The sequence below is a fragment of the Oncorhynchus mykiss genome, chromosome 10 (genome assembly GCF_057628025.1).
Source record: "Oncorhynchus mykiss isolate SJ-2025 chromosome 10, ASM5762802v1, whole genome shotgun sequence".
Lineage (NCBI taxonomy): Eukaryota > Metazoa > Chordata > Actinopteri > Salmoniformes > Salmonidae > Oncorhynchus > Oncorhynchus mykiss.
In genome coordinates, this window is record NC_143031.1 from 66585278 (window position 1) to 66602474 (window position 17197).

Below are 17197 nucleotides of genomic sequence, written 5' to 3' on the forward strand. Positions count from 1 at the left end.
TGATGAAGCGAAGGGCGCTGTGGTCGACGGCATCCAAAGGTTTAAGAGTAGTGGCTGCTGCATCGCGATAAATGGTGTCACCGTACGTTTCTTAAACGTCAAATTACTGTCAATCCAAAAGCCCAGATAATTATAGGCGGGAACCTGCTCGATGAAAGAACCATCCAATGCATAAATGTGTGAGGCATCTCAAATATTTCTACGAGAATTAGAAAACAGCATACATTTAGTTTTTAAGCACCAATTTTAAATCGACAAGGTCCTTCTGCAAGGAGACTAAATCAGATTGCAGCTCCAAAAAAAACTGGTCAGCCGTAGCAACAGTAGTGTACAGTGACATCTGCATACAGATGAATGTTACCGGTTTTTGCAGATAGACCAATATTATTTATATAAATAGTCAAGCGGACAGGTCCCAAAATCGACCCCTGTGGGACGCCTTTAGTAATATCAAGGTAAGTTGACTTGACACTATCAGAAAGCACACATTGTTTCCTGTCTGACAGAAAGTTGTACACTCAACTTTCGTGCCAGTTCCACTACTCTTAAACCTTTGGATGCCGTCTACCCTTGTGCCCTTCGCTTTATAACAGGTGACAGTTCCTGCATCCTGTATCAAAAGATTGGCTCGTCCTCATTAAAGTCCTGTAGATCATAACCTGTCTTCTGACTCAGCCAGACAGAAACAGAACATAACAGAATCCGTGAACACGTACATAGACAAAACACATTGACAAAACGCATTGAGAAAACGCATCGATAAAAACGCATAGACAAAACACATTGACAAAACGCATTGACAAAACGCATTGACAAAACGCATTGACAAAACGCATAGACAAAACACATTGACAAAACGCATTGACAAAACGCATTGACAAAACGCATTGACAAAACGCATAGACAAAACGCATAGACAAAACACATTGACAAAACGCATTGACAAAACGCATCGATAAAAACGTATCGACAAAACACATTGACAAAACGCATTGACAAAACGCATAGACAAAACACAGCTTGACTCCTCCCCTTCTCTCTCCTTCCCTCGTTCTATCTCCTCCTCCCCTCTTTTCCCTACCTTTACGTCGGCATCGTTCTTAGTGTACCACTCCAGATTGTCTGTGTCCATTTTCCAGAAGGATCCCTTCACCCTCCAGTCTCTCCAAAGCAAGATTAACAAAGCTCTCTGTTAGAGGGAAGGTAGCTAGCTAAGAGATTGACAAGGCTCTCTGTTAGAGGGAAGGTAGCTAGCTAAGATATTGACAAGGCTCTCTGTTAGAGCGAAGCTATCTAGCTAACTGATTGACAAGGCTCTCTGTTAGAGCTAAGGTAGCTAGCTAAGAGATTGACAAGGCTCTCTGAGAGCGAAGGTAGCTAGCTAACAGATTGACAAGGCTCTCTATTAGAGGGAATGTAGCTAAGCTTACAGAGCTGAGGTGTGGTGATGTTGTCACAGCGAAGACAGAGCCGGCGAGTGAAGAGAGAGGAGCCTTGTGTGTTTGTCTCAGAGATAGAGACGGAGGAGTGTGTGTATATGTGTGCGTGTGTGTATGACTGTGTGTGTATGTGTGTGTGCACTCATTGACTGGTGCAGCATAGTTGTGTGTGTGTGTGTGTATGTGTGGGAGACAAGTGCAGCCCCCGCCGGTAGCCAGGCAACTGCAGCTCCCTGTATTAAAATGACGTGTCTTAAAACTCCCCCTCGTACACACACACACACACACACACACACACACACACACACACACACACACACACACACACACACACACACACACACACACACAGCCCGATTCACACATACATCTGTGAACCTACTCATGTACCATGATGATAAATCCCCTACCTATACACACCTACGCACAATGCACACAAACATACAAGTACCTACACACACTCAGGAGCGTAACATAAACAATACACACTTCCTCGCCCTAAACCCCTGACTGCACACCTCACTGACTGCACACCTCACCCACAACCACCTAACTAACCCGGCACAACTTCTAGCAGGGACCCACCGTTCCCCCTTGCGATCCCCAGTTCCAGTCTCCTGTGTTGCTGGCTCTCTTCTCCGTCAGAAAAATGGTAACAATGCAATCAGCGTAATGGCCCCTGCTGATAAGGACACAGTGGAGAGATCCCTCACTGGGTCTAGAGAGGCTAACAATCTCTATTATAAAGCCTCAATCTGCATGACAATGATGGTGGAAAAAGACAGGATGCTGGAGATAGAGATATTCCTGACTTTGAGTATCGGATTGGTCTCTAAACTCATCTGAGGATCTGAGATTGGTTGAGGGGGCTTGGAGGGTCTTCATATGATATTTTACAGAGATAGAGAGGAGAGAGAGAGAGAGAGAGAGAGAGAGAGTTTGTGTGTGAGCTGGAGTGTGCGTTCGGAGCAAATGGAATGGCATCAAACACATAGAACCCATGTATTTGATACCATTCCAGCCATTACTACAAGCCCGTCCTCCCCAATTAAGGTGCCACCAACCTCCTGTGGCATCCATGTATGTGTGTGTGTGTGTGTGTGTGTGTGTGTGCATGCGTGCGTGCGTGTGTGTGTGTGTGTGTGTGTGTGTGTGTGTGTGTGTGTGTGTGTGTGTGTGTGTGTGTGGACAGGACAGTAGATACGGTAATGACTGGAGACACACTTGTCTCTAATTAGCAGGAGAATGACAAATGTACCTTCAACTAATGAATGAATGGATTAGATGGAGAGTCAAGTGGTAGCTCAGTTGGTAGAGCATAGTGTTTGCAATGCCATGATAGGGGGTTTGATTCCACGGTCCACCGATAAGTTAAAAGACATGTATGTACGCATGACTGTAAGTCACTTAATGGTATATGTATTATTCTAAGTGTGTCATGTGGTGGACATGGGTGGAGGAGAAGTGGATGGATGTGTAGGTGGGTTTGTTCGGTGATGTTGCGACTATGTTCGTGATCAGACTCACATCCCAGCACCCTCGGCTGCGGGGGTGAGCGACAGAGAGGAAACTTGGTGCAGCGTTACCTAGGCGATGGAGGCAGACTCAGGAAGGCTGTTCAACTGAAGTAGCCCTGAGCACTGCTTGAGGGAGAGAAAAAGAGAGACGGGGGGAGAGAGAGAGAAGTGGGGAGAGGGAGAACAGACAGAGAGTGTGAGTGAGAAAGAGAGGTGTAAGTTGCTCATCCTTACTGAAAGAGTTAAACCATCCATTCAGAGTATGAATGATAAAATCATAACTATAAAACGGGTGATTTGAGCCGTGAATGCTGATTGGCTGAAAGCTGTGGTATATCAGACAGTATACCATGGGTATGACAAAAAACATTATTTACTGGTACTAATTACATTGGTAACCAGTTATAATATCAATAAGGTATTGTGGTATATGGCCAATATACCAAGGCTAAGGGCTGTATCCAGGCACTCTACATTCCGTAGTGCATAAGAACAGCCTTTAGCCGTGGTATATTGGCCATATACCACACCCCCCCCCGGGCCTTATTGCTTAAGTATAGACTAATGACACAAAGTCCTGCTTTTTTGCCGAGTTGCCTGACAATGCACTCTCCGTTAAGCTACATTATAAATACTACAGCCACAGCCAGTCGTTAGACTGCTACACCAATCTCTTGATGAGACTTGTCCTGCAGGACTACTTGGCTGGAAGCCCTACACACTGCTGTGGTGAGGGTTTGTTACTGGTCACAGAGACCAAGGACAATCCAAGGAGAGGAGCACAGCAGGACGAACCAGTCCACAACCGAATAAAGAGTTTTACAACGTTCTATCCTTTTCTTGAACCCCTCCCATTCTCTAGTATGACGCCTGGCATGTATGATCAACAAGTCTAATGAATTCAATTCCTCACGACAACCAAGTGAATTCATATGTTTTTGAAGACGACTGGAATGCAAAATGCAAGACCGCGGTTATGTTCACTGGATAAGATTATTCCGACTCCTAGGCCTACATCAGCTCTGCACATGAAAGCTGGGGTGTTTTCAAAGGCTCTATATCGCTGCAGCCACGTTGCCTTACCGCCAAGGGAAGAACAGCCGTACGGTTTAATTAGCCACCAAAGGACCAGAGGTTTTTGCAACCTTGCAGCAGCACGATCTACAAATGCCAGTCATATGCTGCCTCTCTCTCCACTTTGCCGTCGAGTCCCCCCCCTTTCCTTCTAACTCTGGGAATTGAATTTAATTGATTTCAGGAAGATTAGGTCTAATTGGCATGAAATGTAATGGAGTTTACATGACCAAAACAAATGATGAGAAGAATAAAAACTCTCTCTCTCTGCCTTAGGGTTGATTTTGAGTTCTATAAAATGATTAACGGTGTGGAGATGTTTCAGGAGGTATGGGGGGGTCAGGTCGGTTGTCTGTACAACAGGAGAGGAGGGGTTGGATGTATGTTTGTAATGTGGTGCTGGATTGGGAATTGTATTGTACTGTGTTGTTGTGTACTGTGTAATGTGATTGTGTGGAGGTTCGGGTGGCACGCAATGTGTTTTTATGGGGGGTTATTGTGTTGTTTTTAGTGGAATGAGTCTCTCTCTCAATTCAATTCGAAAGGCTTTATCGGCACGGGGAAAAAAGATAATAAACAAAAGTGAAATTAACAAAAGAAAAATGAACAGTTAACAAACGTTTCAAAGGAATAGAGACTTCTCAAATGTCATATTATAGCTACGTACAGTGTTATAACAATGTGCAAATAGTTCAAGTACAAAAGGGAAAATAAAAAAAACATGAATATGGGTTGTATTTACAATGGTCTCTCTCTCTCTCCTGTCTATTCTGACAAGCTAGTCGTCGGTTGATCATGAAGAGAAGACTATATCATTCACCTCTATTTATTCCTTCTGTTCACGGTGGAAAGAATGAAGGATGTCCACACTGACAACACACACCAGAGGAGTTTTCCAACACACACCAGAGGAGTTTTCCAATACACACCAGAGGAGTTTTCCAATACACACCAGAAGTGTTTTCCAATACACACCAGAAGTGTTTTCCAATACACACCAGAAGTGTTTTCCAATACACACCAGAAGTGTTTTCCAATACACACCAGAAGTGTTTTCCAATACACACCAGAAGTGTTTTCCAATACACACCAGAAGTGTTTTCCAATACACACCAGAGGAGTTTTCCAATACACACCAGAAGTGTTTTCCAATACACACCAGAAGTGTTTTCCAATACACACCAGAAGTGTTTTCCAATATAGTGTTTATGGACATCTCTTTTTATGGAAACACAAGAGGCAATCAAAGTTGTGCAATGAAATATATGAAATAATCTGTGAAAAGTGTTGCTCTCGGGCAATTCCACGGCAACGGAATTGCGCTGAGAAGGAGATTTTTCACTTTAAAATGGATGCCAAACAAAAAACATTGATTCAAAAGTCGAACAAACCATACAACTCTACGCACAAGGACTACTTTTGACACGTTACACTGAACATTTGACTAAAACACAGTGACTGGAAGAACTGTGGAGATTTTGGTAACAGAATGTTAAATATCTGCTCTGAATTAAGATTCAAAGATGTCTGCAGAAATAATGGAGTGTCAGCTATGACATGACACTTTAACTTTGAAAAATTATATTTTGGTATTGAACTACAGTAAGTGAAGTGGATTTACAATCGGTAACGGAATTGCAGGAACGGAATTTCCTCATGGGTCCATGGTCTGTACTATACAGAAGTGCATAATTATGGATATGAATGTCATTCTCTTCATGGTGATGTTTCCTAACCAGGTACACAAAGGTAGAAATGTGCAATATCCTCCTTCACATATTTGGGTATTATTCTACACACTATTACTTTACTGTGCTTCTGGCTTCTGACCGGACCAATCATAGCCGTCTATGTTTCACAAGTTTGAACATCAAAGTACAGCACAGAAGAGCTCAGTAGTGTAGAGTTCAGTATAGTACAGTACAGTAGAGCAGAGCAGAGCAGTTCAGTAGAGTAGAGTAGAGTAGAGTAGAGCAGAGCTCAGTACAGTACAGTACAGTAGAGTTCAGTAGAGTAGAGTAGAGCAGAGTTCAGTACAGTACAGTAGAGTAGAGTAGAGTTCAGTAGAGTAGAGCAGAGCAGAGTTCAGTAGAGTAGAGTAGAGCAGAGCAGAGCAGAGCTCAGTACAGTAGAGTAGAGTTCAGTAGAGTAGAGCAGAGCAGAGTTCAGTACAGCAGAGTAGAGCAGAGCAGAGTTCAGTAGAGTAGAGTAGAGCAGAGCTCAGTACAGTACAGTAGAGTAGAGTAGAGTTCAGTAGAGTAGAGTAGAGCAGAGTTCAGTACAGTAGAGTAGAGCAGAGTTCAGTACAGTAGAGTAGAGTAGAGCAGAGTTCAGTAGAGTAGAGTAGAGTTCAGTACAGTACAGCACAGTAAAGTAGAGTATAGTTCAGTACACTACAGTACTTTACATTATAGTGTACTCAACTCTAGTGTGCTCTACTGTGTACTGTACTCTACTTTTCTTTACTGTACTCTACTGTTCTTTACTGTACTGTACTCTACTGTACTGTGCTGTCCAAATTTGTGAAACTAATTGTGGTTTGTGACAACTCTGGTTTCCGATTGTAGCCAATTCAATTCCAAAAATTCCGTTAGTGATTTGTTGGAAAAACCGTTACTGATATGGTAACAGATTTTAGAGTTTTATTCACTTGATAATGCATAAAAAACTATAACTAATTGGTAGGTCCACCTTTACTTGTTACTTGTGTGAACTTTCCTTATCCTCCCTCCTCCTCAGGGAGAGAAATTAGAAAGTGCCTTACAGATACGTCAGTTTTTGGGACAGGAATTTCAAGGCACAAGGCAGTGTTTCTTAAACTGACAGAAGGCAGAAACATTTCTCCAAAACGTAATATAAGTGTTGATATTATTTAACATTTAAGACTTTTTCCTGGTACATGATTTTTAAGACCCCTTTTCCATCTGTTAGACCAGAAATCAAAGTCTCTGCTTATTCCCAATTTTTAGGATGTAAAATGATTGAAAGATTTATATATGCCTTAATTAAAAATACATATAGTCTTATCTTTTATTGGACATCCAGTTTGATGTGCTCCTATGAACTTCACATGCTGGTACTCATGGATCCTTTTACATGGAAATGACCTTTAACATCGAGTACTAAGCTACATGTAAGGCTACGTATAGATTCAAAGCATTTCAAAGAAATGCAAAACATTTATAAGGAAGGACTGCTGGACAAAAATGGACACTAAATCCTTAATCCGTTGAAGAAACAACAAACAGCAGTAATGTTTTAATTCAACATGTTAATATATAGCCTTAAAATTCCAGTTTCCAATTCCATACGCTACAAAATTGATATTTTGCAACGTTGTGGCTACATGAGAGTGGAACAGGACTAGGTCTACGTTGTTGCCATCCACACACACACACGCACACACGCACACACACACACCCACACACACACACACACACACACACACACACACACACACACACACACACACACACACACACACACACACACACACACACACACACACACACACACACACCCCTCTGTGCCCTAAGGCGATCAGCATGATTGTCAGTGAAAGTGACTTGCAGAGGATACTGAACTAAGTCTGATTTCCTATTGGCTGAAGTCTGGTCCTGTGCTCATGGTAGACTAAATGCCACCTGACATCAACTAATCTGTGTCACAAATGGAACCCTTTTCCCTATGTAGTGCACTACTTTTGACTAAAGCCCTATGGCACACAAAAAACGTGCACTACATAGGGAATAGGATGCCATTTGGGACACAACCCTGGCCTACAGGCTACAGGAGCCATTCACTCACCCTGACACACTACTATCTAGTAAGAACCTGAGTCGTGCGTAGCATGTCAGTAGGTAGGATGATTACCCATACTCTTTCCTCTCTCTTCTCCCTGACCCCTGACCTTACAGTGTGAGATGCCATGGATTGAGTTGAATAGATTGAATTATTTCAAATCAAATCAAATTTTATTTGTCACATACACATGGTTAGCAGATGTTAATGCGAGTGTAGCGAGTGTAGCGAAATGCTTGTGGTTGTGTGTGTGTGTCGGGCTATTTCCACCTGAGAACGCCATTCATGTTGTGTCAGATCTGTGTTGCGTGTGGACCTACGGAAATATGCATAGTGGAAACCAAACACCTCCTAGGACCATGTTGTTGACCTGTGGGAATGGTTTATAAGTGCTACTGAAATTAAACCAGAGCGACACTGTATCCCCAATCTAACTGTTAATAATGCAGATGGTTCACCATAATATCCTCCATCGATAGGCTTTCCATAACGCCGTGCTATCGCTAGTTTAGTTGAGTCACATCCAGTTAGAAACAGAGATGAACTCATTTGACACATGGAAGATTAGACCAGCATCTGAACTGAGGTTTTCTCGTGTGTTAGGTAGGCTACAACGTACTGCACAACAAAACAATAAGCCAAATCTACATTTGGAGAGCTTGGGACGATAAGGTTCTATCTGCAACAAGATGGTTCTGAGATAATTGTCTTTAAGTTCAGAACCCTCATTGGTTTGAATGGTATCAGCAATTGTTATATGGTATTCTTTTGAACCTCACAACAGGAATTAGGGTATAGCACATGACGCATTCCACATTTTGTTCTGTTACAGCCTGAATTCAAAATGGATTTACAAAAAAAATTCCTCACCCATCTACAGACTATACCCCACAATGACAAAGTGAAAACATGTTTGTATACATTTTTGCAAATTTATTGAAAATGAAATACAGAAATATCTTTCACACCCGAGTCAGTTTTCACACCCGAGTCAATACATGTTAGAATCACCTTTGTCAGCGATTACAGCTGTGAGTCTTTCTGGGTTAGTCTCGAAGAGCTTTGCACACCTGGGATTGAACAATATTTGCATATTATTATTTTTTAATTCTTCAGGCTTTGTCAAGTTGGCTGTTGATTCTTGCTATACAGCCATTTTCAAATCTTGCCATAGATTTTCTAGGGCAATCAAGAACATTCAATGTCTTCTTGGTTAGCGACTCCAGTGTATATTTGGCCTTGTGTTCTAGATTAGTGTCCTGCTGAAAGTTGAACTTGTGTTCCAGTGTCTGGTGGAAAGCAGACTGAACTAGGTTTTTCTCTAGGATTTTGATCTATTACATTTATTTTTATCCCAAAAAACTCCCTAACCTTTGCCGATGACAAGCATACCCATAACATGATGCAGTCACCACCATGCTTGAAAATATGAAGCGTGATACTCAGTGACGTGTTGTGTTGGATTTGACCCAAACATAACGCTTTGTATTCAGGACTTAAAACCCATTTGTTTTGCAGTTTTACTTTAGTGCCTTATTGCAACAGGATGCATGTTTTAGAATATTTGTTATTCTGTACAGGCTTCCTTCTTTTCACTCTGTCATTTAGGTTAGTATTGTGGAGTAACTACAATTTTGTTGATCCATCCTCAGTTTTCTCCTATCACAGCCATTAAACTCTGTAACTGTTTAAAGTCACCATTGGCCTCATGGTGAAATCCTGAGCGGTTTCCTTCCTCTCCGGCAACTGAGTTAGGAAGGACGCCTGTATCTTTGTAGTGACTGGGTGTATTGATATACTATACCTTCAAAGTGTAATTAATAACTTCACCATGTTCAAAAGGATTTTCAATGTCTGCTTTTTTTATTTTACCAATAGGTGCCCTTCTTTGCAAGGTATTGGAACACCTCCCTGGTCTTTGTGGTTGAATCTGTGTTTGAAATTCCCTGCTCGACTGAGGGACTGCACACAGATAATTGTATGTTTGAGGTACAGAGATGAGGTAGTCATTCAAAAATCTTGTTAAACACTATTATTGCACACAGAGTGAGTCCATGCAACTTATTTTGTGTACATTGTTACTCCTGAACTTTTTTAGGAAAAGTGAAGCAGTGGGAATACATTGAACAGAACAAGGCTATGTCAATAACCCAATTTTGTAAAAAATGCAGATAGACCCTTAAAGTCCCAAGCTCTCGATTGGTCAACAGTTTATAAATACAGTGCAGGTACTGTGAAAGGTGATGTATATCATCCTGTAGATAATGTCATCCAGCCCGGACAAAAATGAACAAAGACGAAATCCTCTTTTGCACACCTGTACAATCACAGTCACGTTGACAATCAAGAACCCTGTGGGTAACTTTAAGATGGGACACAACCTCTGCAGACTCAAGACTAGGTTATATCAACAGACACGTTTAAACGCTTCTCTCCCTATTTCCCCAATATCATGCTGGACTGTATTTAGGACAGTATGGCTTCTATTTGCTCTTCTCTTCCCCATTACTTGGATGATACAGTACGCAGAGCCACTAGCAGCTAACAATAGCTTAGTCTTAATTAATTCCGTCAGTTCATGTGTGAGAACGAAACACCTGTTACTCGCTACAGTATCCTCAGTGGATTCTGTCTATCGTTCCTCTCCTCTAACTGACGCTCACCGTTTAGGAGACGTTTAACGACGTGGTGATTTGCTGACAGGTGGTTGATGAAAGTGTACTGTGTAACGTCGGAGTTTACATGCCTGTGATATGTGGTTGTCCCACCTAGCTATCCTAAGAATGCGCTGACTGTAAATCGCTCTGGATAAGAGCGTCTGCTAAATGACGACAATGCCAATCTGAAATGTTAATAGAGGCCCCTGAGTGTGGTACTGCTGTCTGTCAGTGTGGCGAGACAGAGAGAATCCACCTGGGAACGCAATGTTCCACTGCAAGCAAGGCGCCAATGCAAAACGCAGCGCAACGTGTGATAACATAAAACACAGGTGAACATGAGGATTGTAGGCATTTGCCATTCAACACATCAACATGTCGTTGGCAGTGGTAGGCTTTTACTTACATGAAACACTGGGCAACAGTACGTTAAGCACTGCTGTCTGATGGATCAAACTCATCTGCAATAATAGCATTCAAGCTAAAACCACCAATATAATGATTAACATGCTTATGTGTAGAATAAATAGCATTTTGTGTAAACTCTGCATGCTACACTGTTGTCCCAGATTTACTGTAACATACCAGATGGACTAGGCTACTTAGCACTTGCTTAGTTTATCCTACCACGTATCATAGTAGCATAAGCTGCAACTACATTACAATACTCACTCTGTCCAAGAGCATGACCCGTGCAACGTGTAAGTTACAAGCAAGTTTATCCTGCATACATGACACAATGTGTTGACATATGGGTTGTGGACACAGAGTTCCAGCGAGTTACCACAGTATCTAAGGGTGCGTCGCGACTCCACTCCAGTCTATTCAATACGATTAGCCTAATAACCCACACATGGTTATGTATTTATGAGCTAATTAAACCACAACGGATGTTTAAAATACTACACTTAATCTGTCGGAGTTCCTGAATATCTTAGGGACGTTTTAAAACCATTCAAAGTGGAATAAGAAAGTGCCAATCTTGAGTCTTCTTACCTTCGGTGATCCTGTCAGTGGACAGCGAAGTGGTGCTGAAATCGCTCCTCAGACAAAAATTGTCAGTTAGAGGACGTAGTAGGCTCAAATAGGCTTTGCTGCGGCTGCATCGATTGGCTACTTCAGCGGACGGTTTTAGCCACGTTGTTATTTTCTGGACGTCCATTGATTGTTTAGCCTGGCAATCAAAGATACTAGGCGTCAGTTTCACGGCTAAAGGCATATCGGTGGTTTATTTTATTTTTCATATTGACCAGTAAGCGGTGCGTAACCGCCATAGATAGGCTTCGCCTGATTGTAGTCCAACCAAAATAACTCGATCATTTTCTATTCCATTATTAGAACATTCGAAATACTCACGTATTCTAATTCGTAATTCCAAGCACTGTGTGTAATGATAATGGATATAGCCTACATTGGCTACAACACATTTAGTTTTGGTGTTCCATATCATGATCGTCTTACGTAATAATATAAGTCATGTATAATTTAAGAAAATCGGTGGGAATTGATTGACTGGATAAATAGACGTTATATGAATAGATATTTGGGTAATTCAAAGCTGATGATAGCCTACATATTACCACATTGCTTTGTGAATCAATCAGATTAAACACGAATAATAAATTGGTAAACAATGTGCCTGCATTTGTGAGTAAAAAGAGGAGGGGTGCATAATGCGCACCTAGCTGAATGCACCAAACGGAAAAACAATATTGAGTGCGACTCCCAATTATAATGAACGATACATGTGTCCTACTACGGAATGACCAGAAGATGGCAGCACTACTCTGGCTAAAACATCTGTTTTTGAGTCTACTGTAGGAGGGAAACTGTCTGTTTAGTAACAGCAGTGAAAGAACGAGAGCAATGTGAGTGTGTGAATTTACACGACAGGCGAAGGTTGGCGGATCAGAAATTATTGAAATAGACTGACATGACTTGTGCACAGGTGCAATGTTGCCAATTCTAAAGCCCAAAAAGCTACATTTATAATGTAAATAAATATTGATGGAATCCGACATTAAATTATGATTTCAGTATAAGTAATTCAGTATATAATATATTTTTCAGCTATAATATTTGTGTACAGAAATATGCTATTCGCATCAGGAGAGTAGCCAATAACAGGAAAGCAATTCACATACAGCACCATATCATTCATTATACGTGCCTATGGAAGGACTAGGTAGAGACGTCATTTCCCCTAAAATTGATAAACAACAACCACAGGAAGGGGTGGGTGTGTATATGTATGTGTGTGTGTGTGAGAGAGAGAGAAAGAGAGAGAGAGAGAGAGCGAGAGAGAGAGAGAGAGAGAGAGAGAGAGAGAGAGAGAGAGAGAGAGCGAGAGAGCGAGAGAGAGGGGGGCCTCTAAATTATTACTATTATTATGTTATGCAAATAATAGTGTAAAATAGCAGACCCATAGTAGCCAAGGATGTAGGTGCAGGAAGGCATGACTTGTAACCAGGTCTTCAAGTGCTGAATGGTTTATTGTCCAATGTCCATGTTTAGGCTACAGTGAAGAAAATATTAAAATACACAACTCTACATGACACCCAAAAAGGAAATTGACTCACAGACATAGCTGAATAAACCTTTGAAGGTAAATAAACAGTTAAACATGAATCCACTGCAGCTCAAAGCAGTACAGCCCATCTCCACGAATGCAGAATGTGTAAATGCACATCTAAAGGCAACTGGCTATCCCTTCCCTGGACAATACCACCCTCAACCTCATAACCGAGGAAATAACCAAGACCACAGGCAAAGTGAAAAAACAAACCGTGCAGTTCCTCTCTGCTTCCCTCATGTCAAAATAAAAGTCCCCCACAAGTTCTTGTTTTTTTTTTGTACAGGTATGGTGCACGTGCATGAGGTAAGTGAAGAGAAACTGCATGGGTCTACAATAGACCCAAGTTTAATTATACGTTCCATTAAATGTTAGTTATTTCACTTTGCCTGTGGTTTGGAAAGCCGGTTTAATTTATGTTCTATTAGATGATTTTTTCTAAATCCCCTCTACATAAGGACCAACCCTACTGACAGTTGAAATTGAATTTTATTTAACTTCTGGTTTCCGGTGGACTATCCCGTTTTTTTTGGCAAGCTAATTCCTAGCAATGCTAGTGTATACTAGCGTTGCTAAAAGCAGCTAAGGTCTAGGCTGATAACATCCCAAAAACATTCTGAGAATATTTCTGATAAAATCTATTTATTTATAAAAATGTTTTAGAGGAGATATCCTTACAATGTTCTGACGTTCACAAAAATGTGGTGCACAATATCTATGACAACCACCCCAGAACACTCCCCCAAAATGTATATGTTTGTATAAAATATTTCCCCACAATGTTTGCACCAGACTGTTTCCACAACCTAATGCAACATTCTGGGAACCTTCAAAGAAAATACTAAATGTGTTCTGGGAACGTTCTTGTAATATCAGGCAAACGTTTTTTGCACCATAAAATAAATATTTTATAACTGGAAATTTTTTGTGTTTTGGGAACATGTCTTTTGTGATGTCCCCACCAGACTGTTCCCACCAGACTGTTCCCACCAGACTGTTCCCACCAGACTGTTCCAACCAGACTTTTCCCACCAGACTGTTCCCACCAGACTGTTCCAACCAGACTGTTCCCACCAGACTGTTCCCACCAGACTATTCCCACCAGACTGTTCCAAAAAGACTGTTCCCACCAGACTGTTCCAACCAGACTGTTCCCACCAGACTGTTCCCACCAGACTGTTCCAACCAGACAGTTCCCACCAGACTGTTCCAACTAGACTGTTCCAACCAGACTGTTCCCACCAGACTGTTACAATCAGACTGTTCCCATCACAATGTTCCCACCAGACTGTTCCCACAACCTAATTCAATATTCTGGGAACCTTTTTAAAAAACAGCTTAAATGGGTTCTGGGAACTTTCTTGTAAAATCAGGTGAGTGATCAGGTGAGTAAAAGGGTCAGGGGGTGGGGTGTCATACTATGGATAATTTAGCTATTTGATTTAGAAAGTTATGACCACTTTAGGTATTAAAAATCTATATATAAAACAATAACTTTATAAAATATTGAATTTGGCCTTTACTACTATAGCCCAGAGAAACACATTGAATAGCACATTTGTAAATTGCAAAACAAAGACAAAAAAAAATAAACCAGTAGAAACAAGCTGTTGAAGTGTTTGTCTTTTATCTAGGAGATATAAGAAAGCTCAGGCAATATATATGTTTTACACATACCGAACCCCTTTTTTGGGTAGTGACAAAACTACCTTCATACTTCCATTTATTTTTTAAAACCGGTACCGGTTACCTTCAGACGTGTGACACTTTAGACGAGTGACACGGAGAACACCATCACGTGAGAGTCTCCCCTTTCCATAGAGTGGTTATAATAGTGTGTAGGTTAAAACATTTAGACGCTACAGGCATTTTCGTGAGAAGACCAATTTTGTTCTGCCACCTTTCACCGCAGAAGCGGAATGAAAACATTGGCGGATGCAGTGGATTGCACCAGTGCGTCAATCGACTTCAGAGGGTTACCAACTATTTAGCAGTGTTATGGCTTGGGGGTAGAAGCTGTTCAGGGTCCTGTTGGCTGTTGGTTCCAGACTTGGTGCATCGGTATCGCTTGCCGTGCGGTAGGAGAGAGTCCACGATTTGGGTGGCTGGAGTCGTTGACAATTTTTAGGGACTTCCTCTGCCTGGTACAGCCAAGTTGATATCAATGGTACAACTGTAGAACTTTTTGAGGATCTGAGGGCCCGTGCCAAATCTTGTCAGCCTCCTGCATGGGAAGAGTCGTTGTCATGCCCTATTCACGACTGTGTTGGTGTGTGTGGACCATGATAAAGTCTTAGTGATGTGGGCACCGAAGAACTTGAAGCTTTCAACCTGTTGTACTACAGCCCTGTCGATGTGACTGGGAAAGTGCTCAGCCCTCCATTTCCTGCAGTCCATGATCAGCTCCTTTGTCTGGCTGATGTTGAGGGAGAGGTTGTTGTCCTGGCACCACACTGCCAGGTCTCTGACCTCCTCCCTATAGGCTGTCTCATCATCATCGGTGATCAGGCCCACCACCGTTGTGTCATCCTGCTCCTTATAAGCGGCACCTCTAGCATTTAGCTCAGTCCGGATGTTTCCTGTAATCCATGGCATCTGGTTGGGATATGTAATGTAAGTATGGTCACTGTGGGGACAACGTCATCGATGCACTTATTAATGAAGTCGGGGCCCGATGTGGTAAACTCCTCAATGCCGTCATAATCTCTGAATATATTCCAATCTGTGCTAGTGAAACAGTCATGTAGTTTAGCATCCGCTTCATCTGGCCACTTCCATACTGTGTGAATCACTGGTACTTCCTGCACACTCTTGGCATTCTCTCAATCAGCTTCACCATATTCCCACATATGCTGAGCACTTGTTGGCTGCTTTTCCTTCACTCTGTGCTCCAACTCATCCCAAACCATCTCAATTGGGTTGAGGTCGGGTGATTGTGGTGGCCAGGTCATCTGATGCAGCACTCCATCACTCTCCTTCTTGGTCAAATAGCCCTTACACAGCCTGGAGGTGTGTTGGGTATTTGTCCTGTTGGAAAAACAAATGATAATCCCACTAAGCGCAAACCAGATGGGATGGTGTATCACTGCAGAATGCTGTGGTAGCCATGCTGGTTAAGTGTGCTTTGAATGCTAAATAAATCAAAGTCAGTGTCACCAGCAAAGCACCCTCACACAATCACACCTCCTCCTGCATGCTTCACGGTGGGAACCACACATGCAGAGATCGTCCGTTTACCTACTCCGCGTTTCACAAAAACACGGCGGTTGGAACCAAAAATCGCAAATTTGTACTCATCAGACCAAAAGACAGATTTCCACCGGTCTAATGTCCATTGCTCGTGTTTCTTGGCCCATGCTAGTCTCTTATTATTATTAGTGTCCTTTAGTAATGTCTGTTACTTGAACTTTGTGAAACATTTATTTGGGCTGCAATTTCTGAGGCTGGTAACTCTAAATAACGTATCCTCCGCAGCACAGGTAACTCTGGGTCTTCCTTTTCATGTGGCGGTCCTCATGAGAGCCAGTTTCATCATAGCGCTTTCTGGTTTTTGCGACTGCACTTTAAAAAATGTTCAAAGTTCTTTACATTTTCCAGGTTGATTGACCTTCATGTCTTAAAGTAATGATGGACTGTTGTTTCTCTTTGCCTATTTGAGCTGTTCTTGCCATAATATCGACTTGGTCTTAGGGCTATATTCTGTATACCAACCCTAACTTGTCACAGCAAAACAGATTGGCTCAAACACATTAAGAAGAATTTCCACCAATGAACTTTTAGCAAGGCACACCCGTTAATTAAAATACATTCCAGGTGACTACCTCATGAAGCTAGTTGAGAGAATGCCAAGAGTTTGCAAAGCTGTTACCAAGGTAAAGAGTGGCTACTTTGAAGAATTTGTTCAACACTTTTTTGGTTACTACAAGATTCACTATGTGTTATTTCACAGTTCTGATGTCTTCACTATTATTCTACAATGTAGAAAAATAGTAAAAAATCAAGAAAGACCCTGGAATGAGTAGGTGTGTTCAAACTTTTGATTGGCACTGTATATTATCCAAGTCCTTGCTCAGTCACAACTCCAAGAAACATAGGATATTACAATTATTCACTTCCCTGTGATAGGGTAGTCTCAAA

General features: G+C 41.7%; 1 protein-coding gene across 3 annotated transcripts in view; it reads right to left on the minus strand.

Moving 5' to 3' along the window:
• Positions 1 to 11849, minus strand: part of LOC110534485 (WD repeat-containing protein 17) — a 31670-nt gene extending 19821 nt beyond the window's left edge. For 2 of the 3 annotated variants that reach the window (XM_021619361.3, XM_090187587.1), the window contains exon 1: positions 1082 to 1666. In XM_021619361.3, the coding sequence (XP_021475036.3) occupies positions 1082 to 1132 (51 nt within the window). In that variant the 5' untranslated portion in view covers positions 1133 to 1666. Of the gene's footprint in view, positions 1 to 1081; positions 1667 to 11484 lie in introns of those variants that run through there. The other variant, XM_021619363.3, reaches the window with a different exon arrangement.
• Positions 11850 to 17197: the final 5348 nt, after the last annotated feature.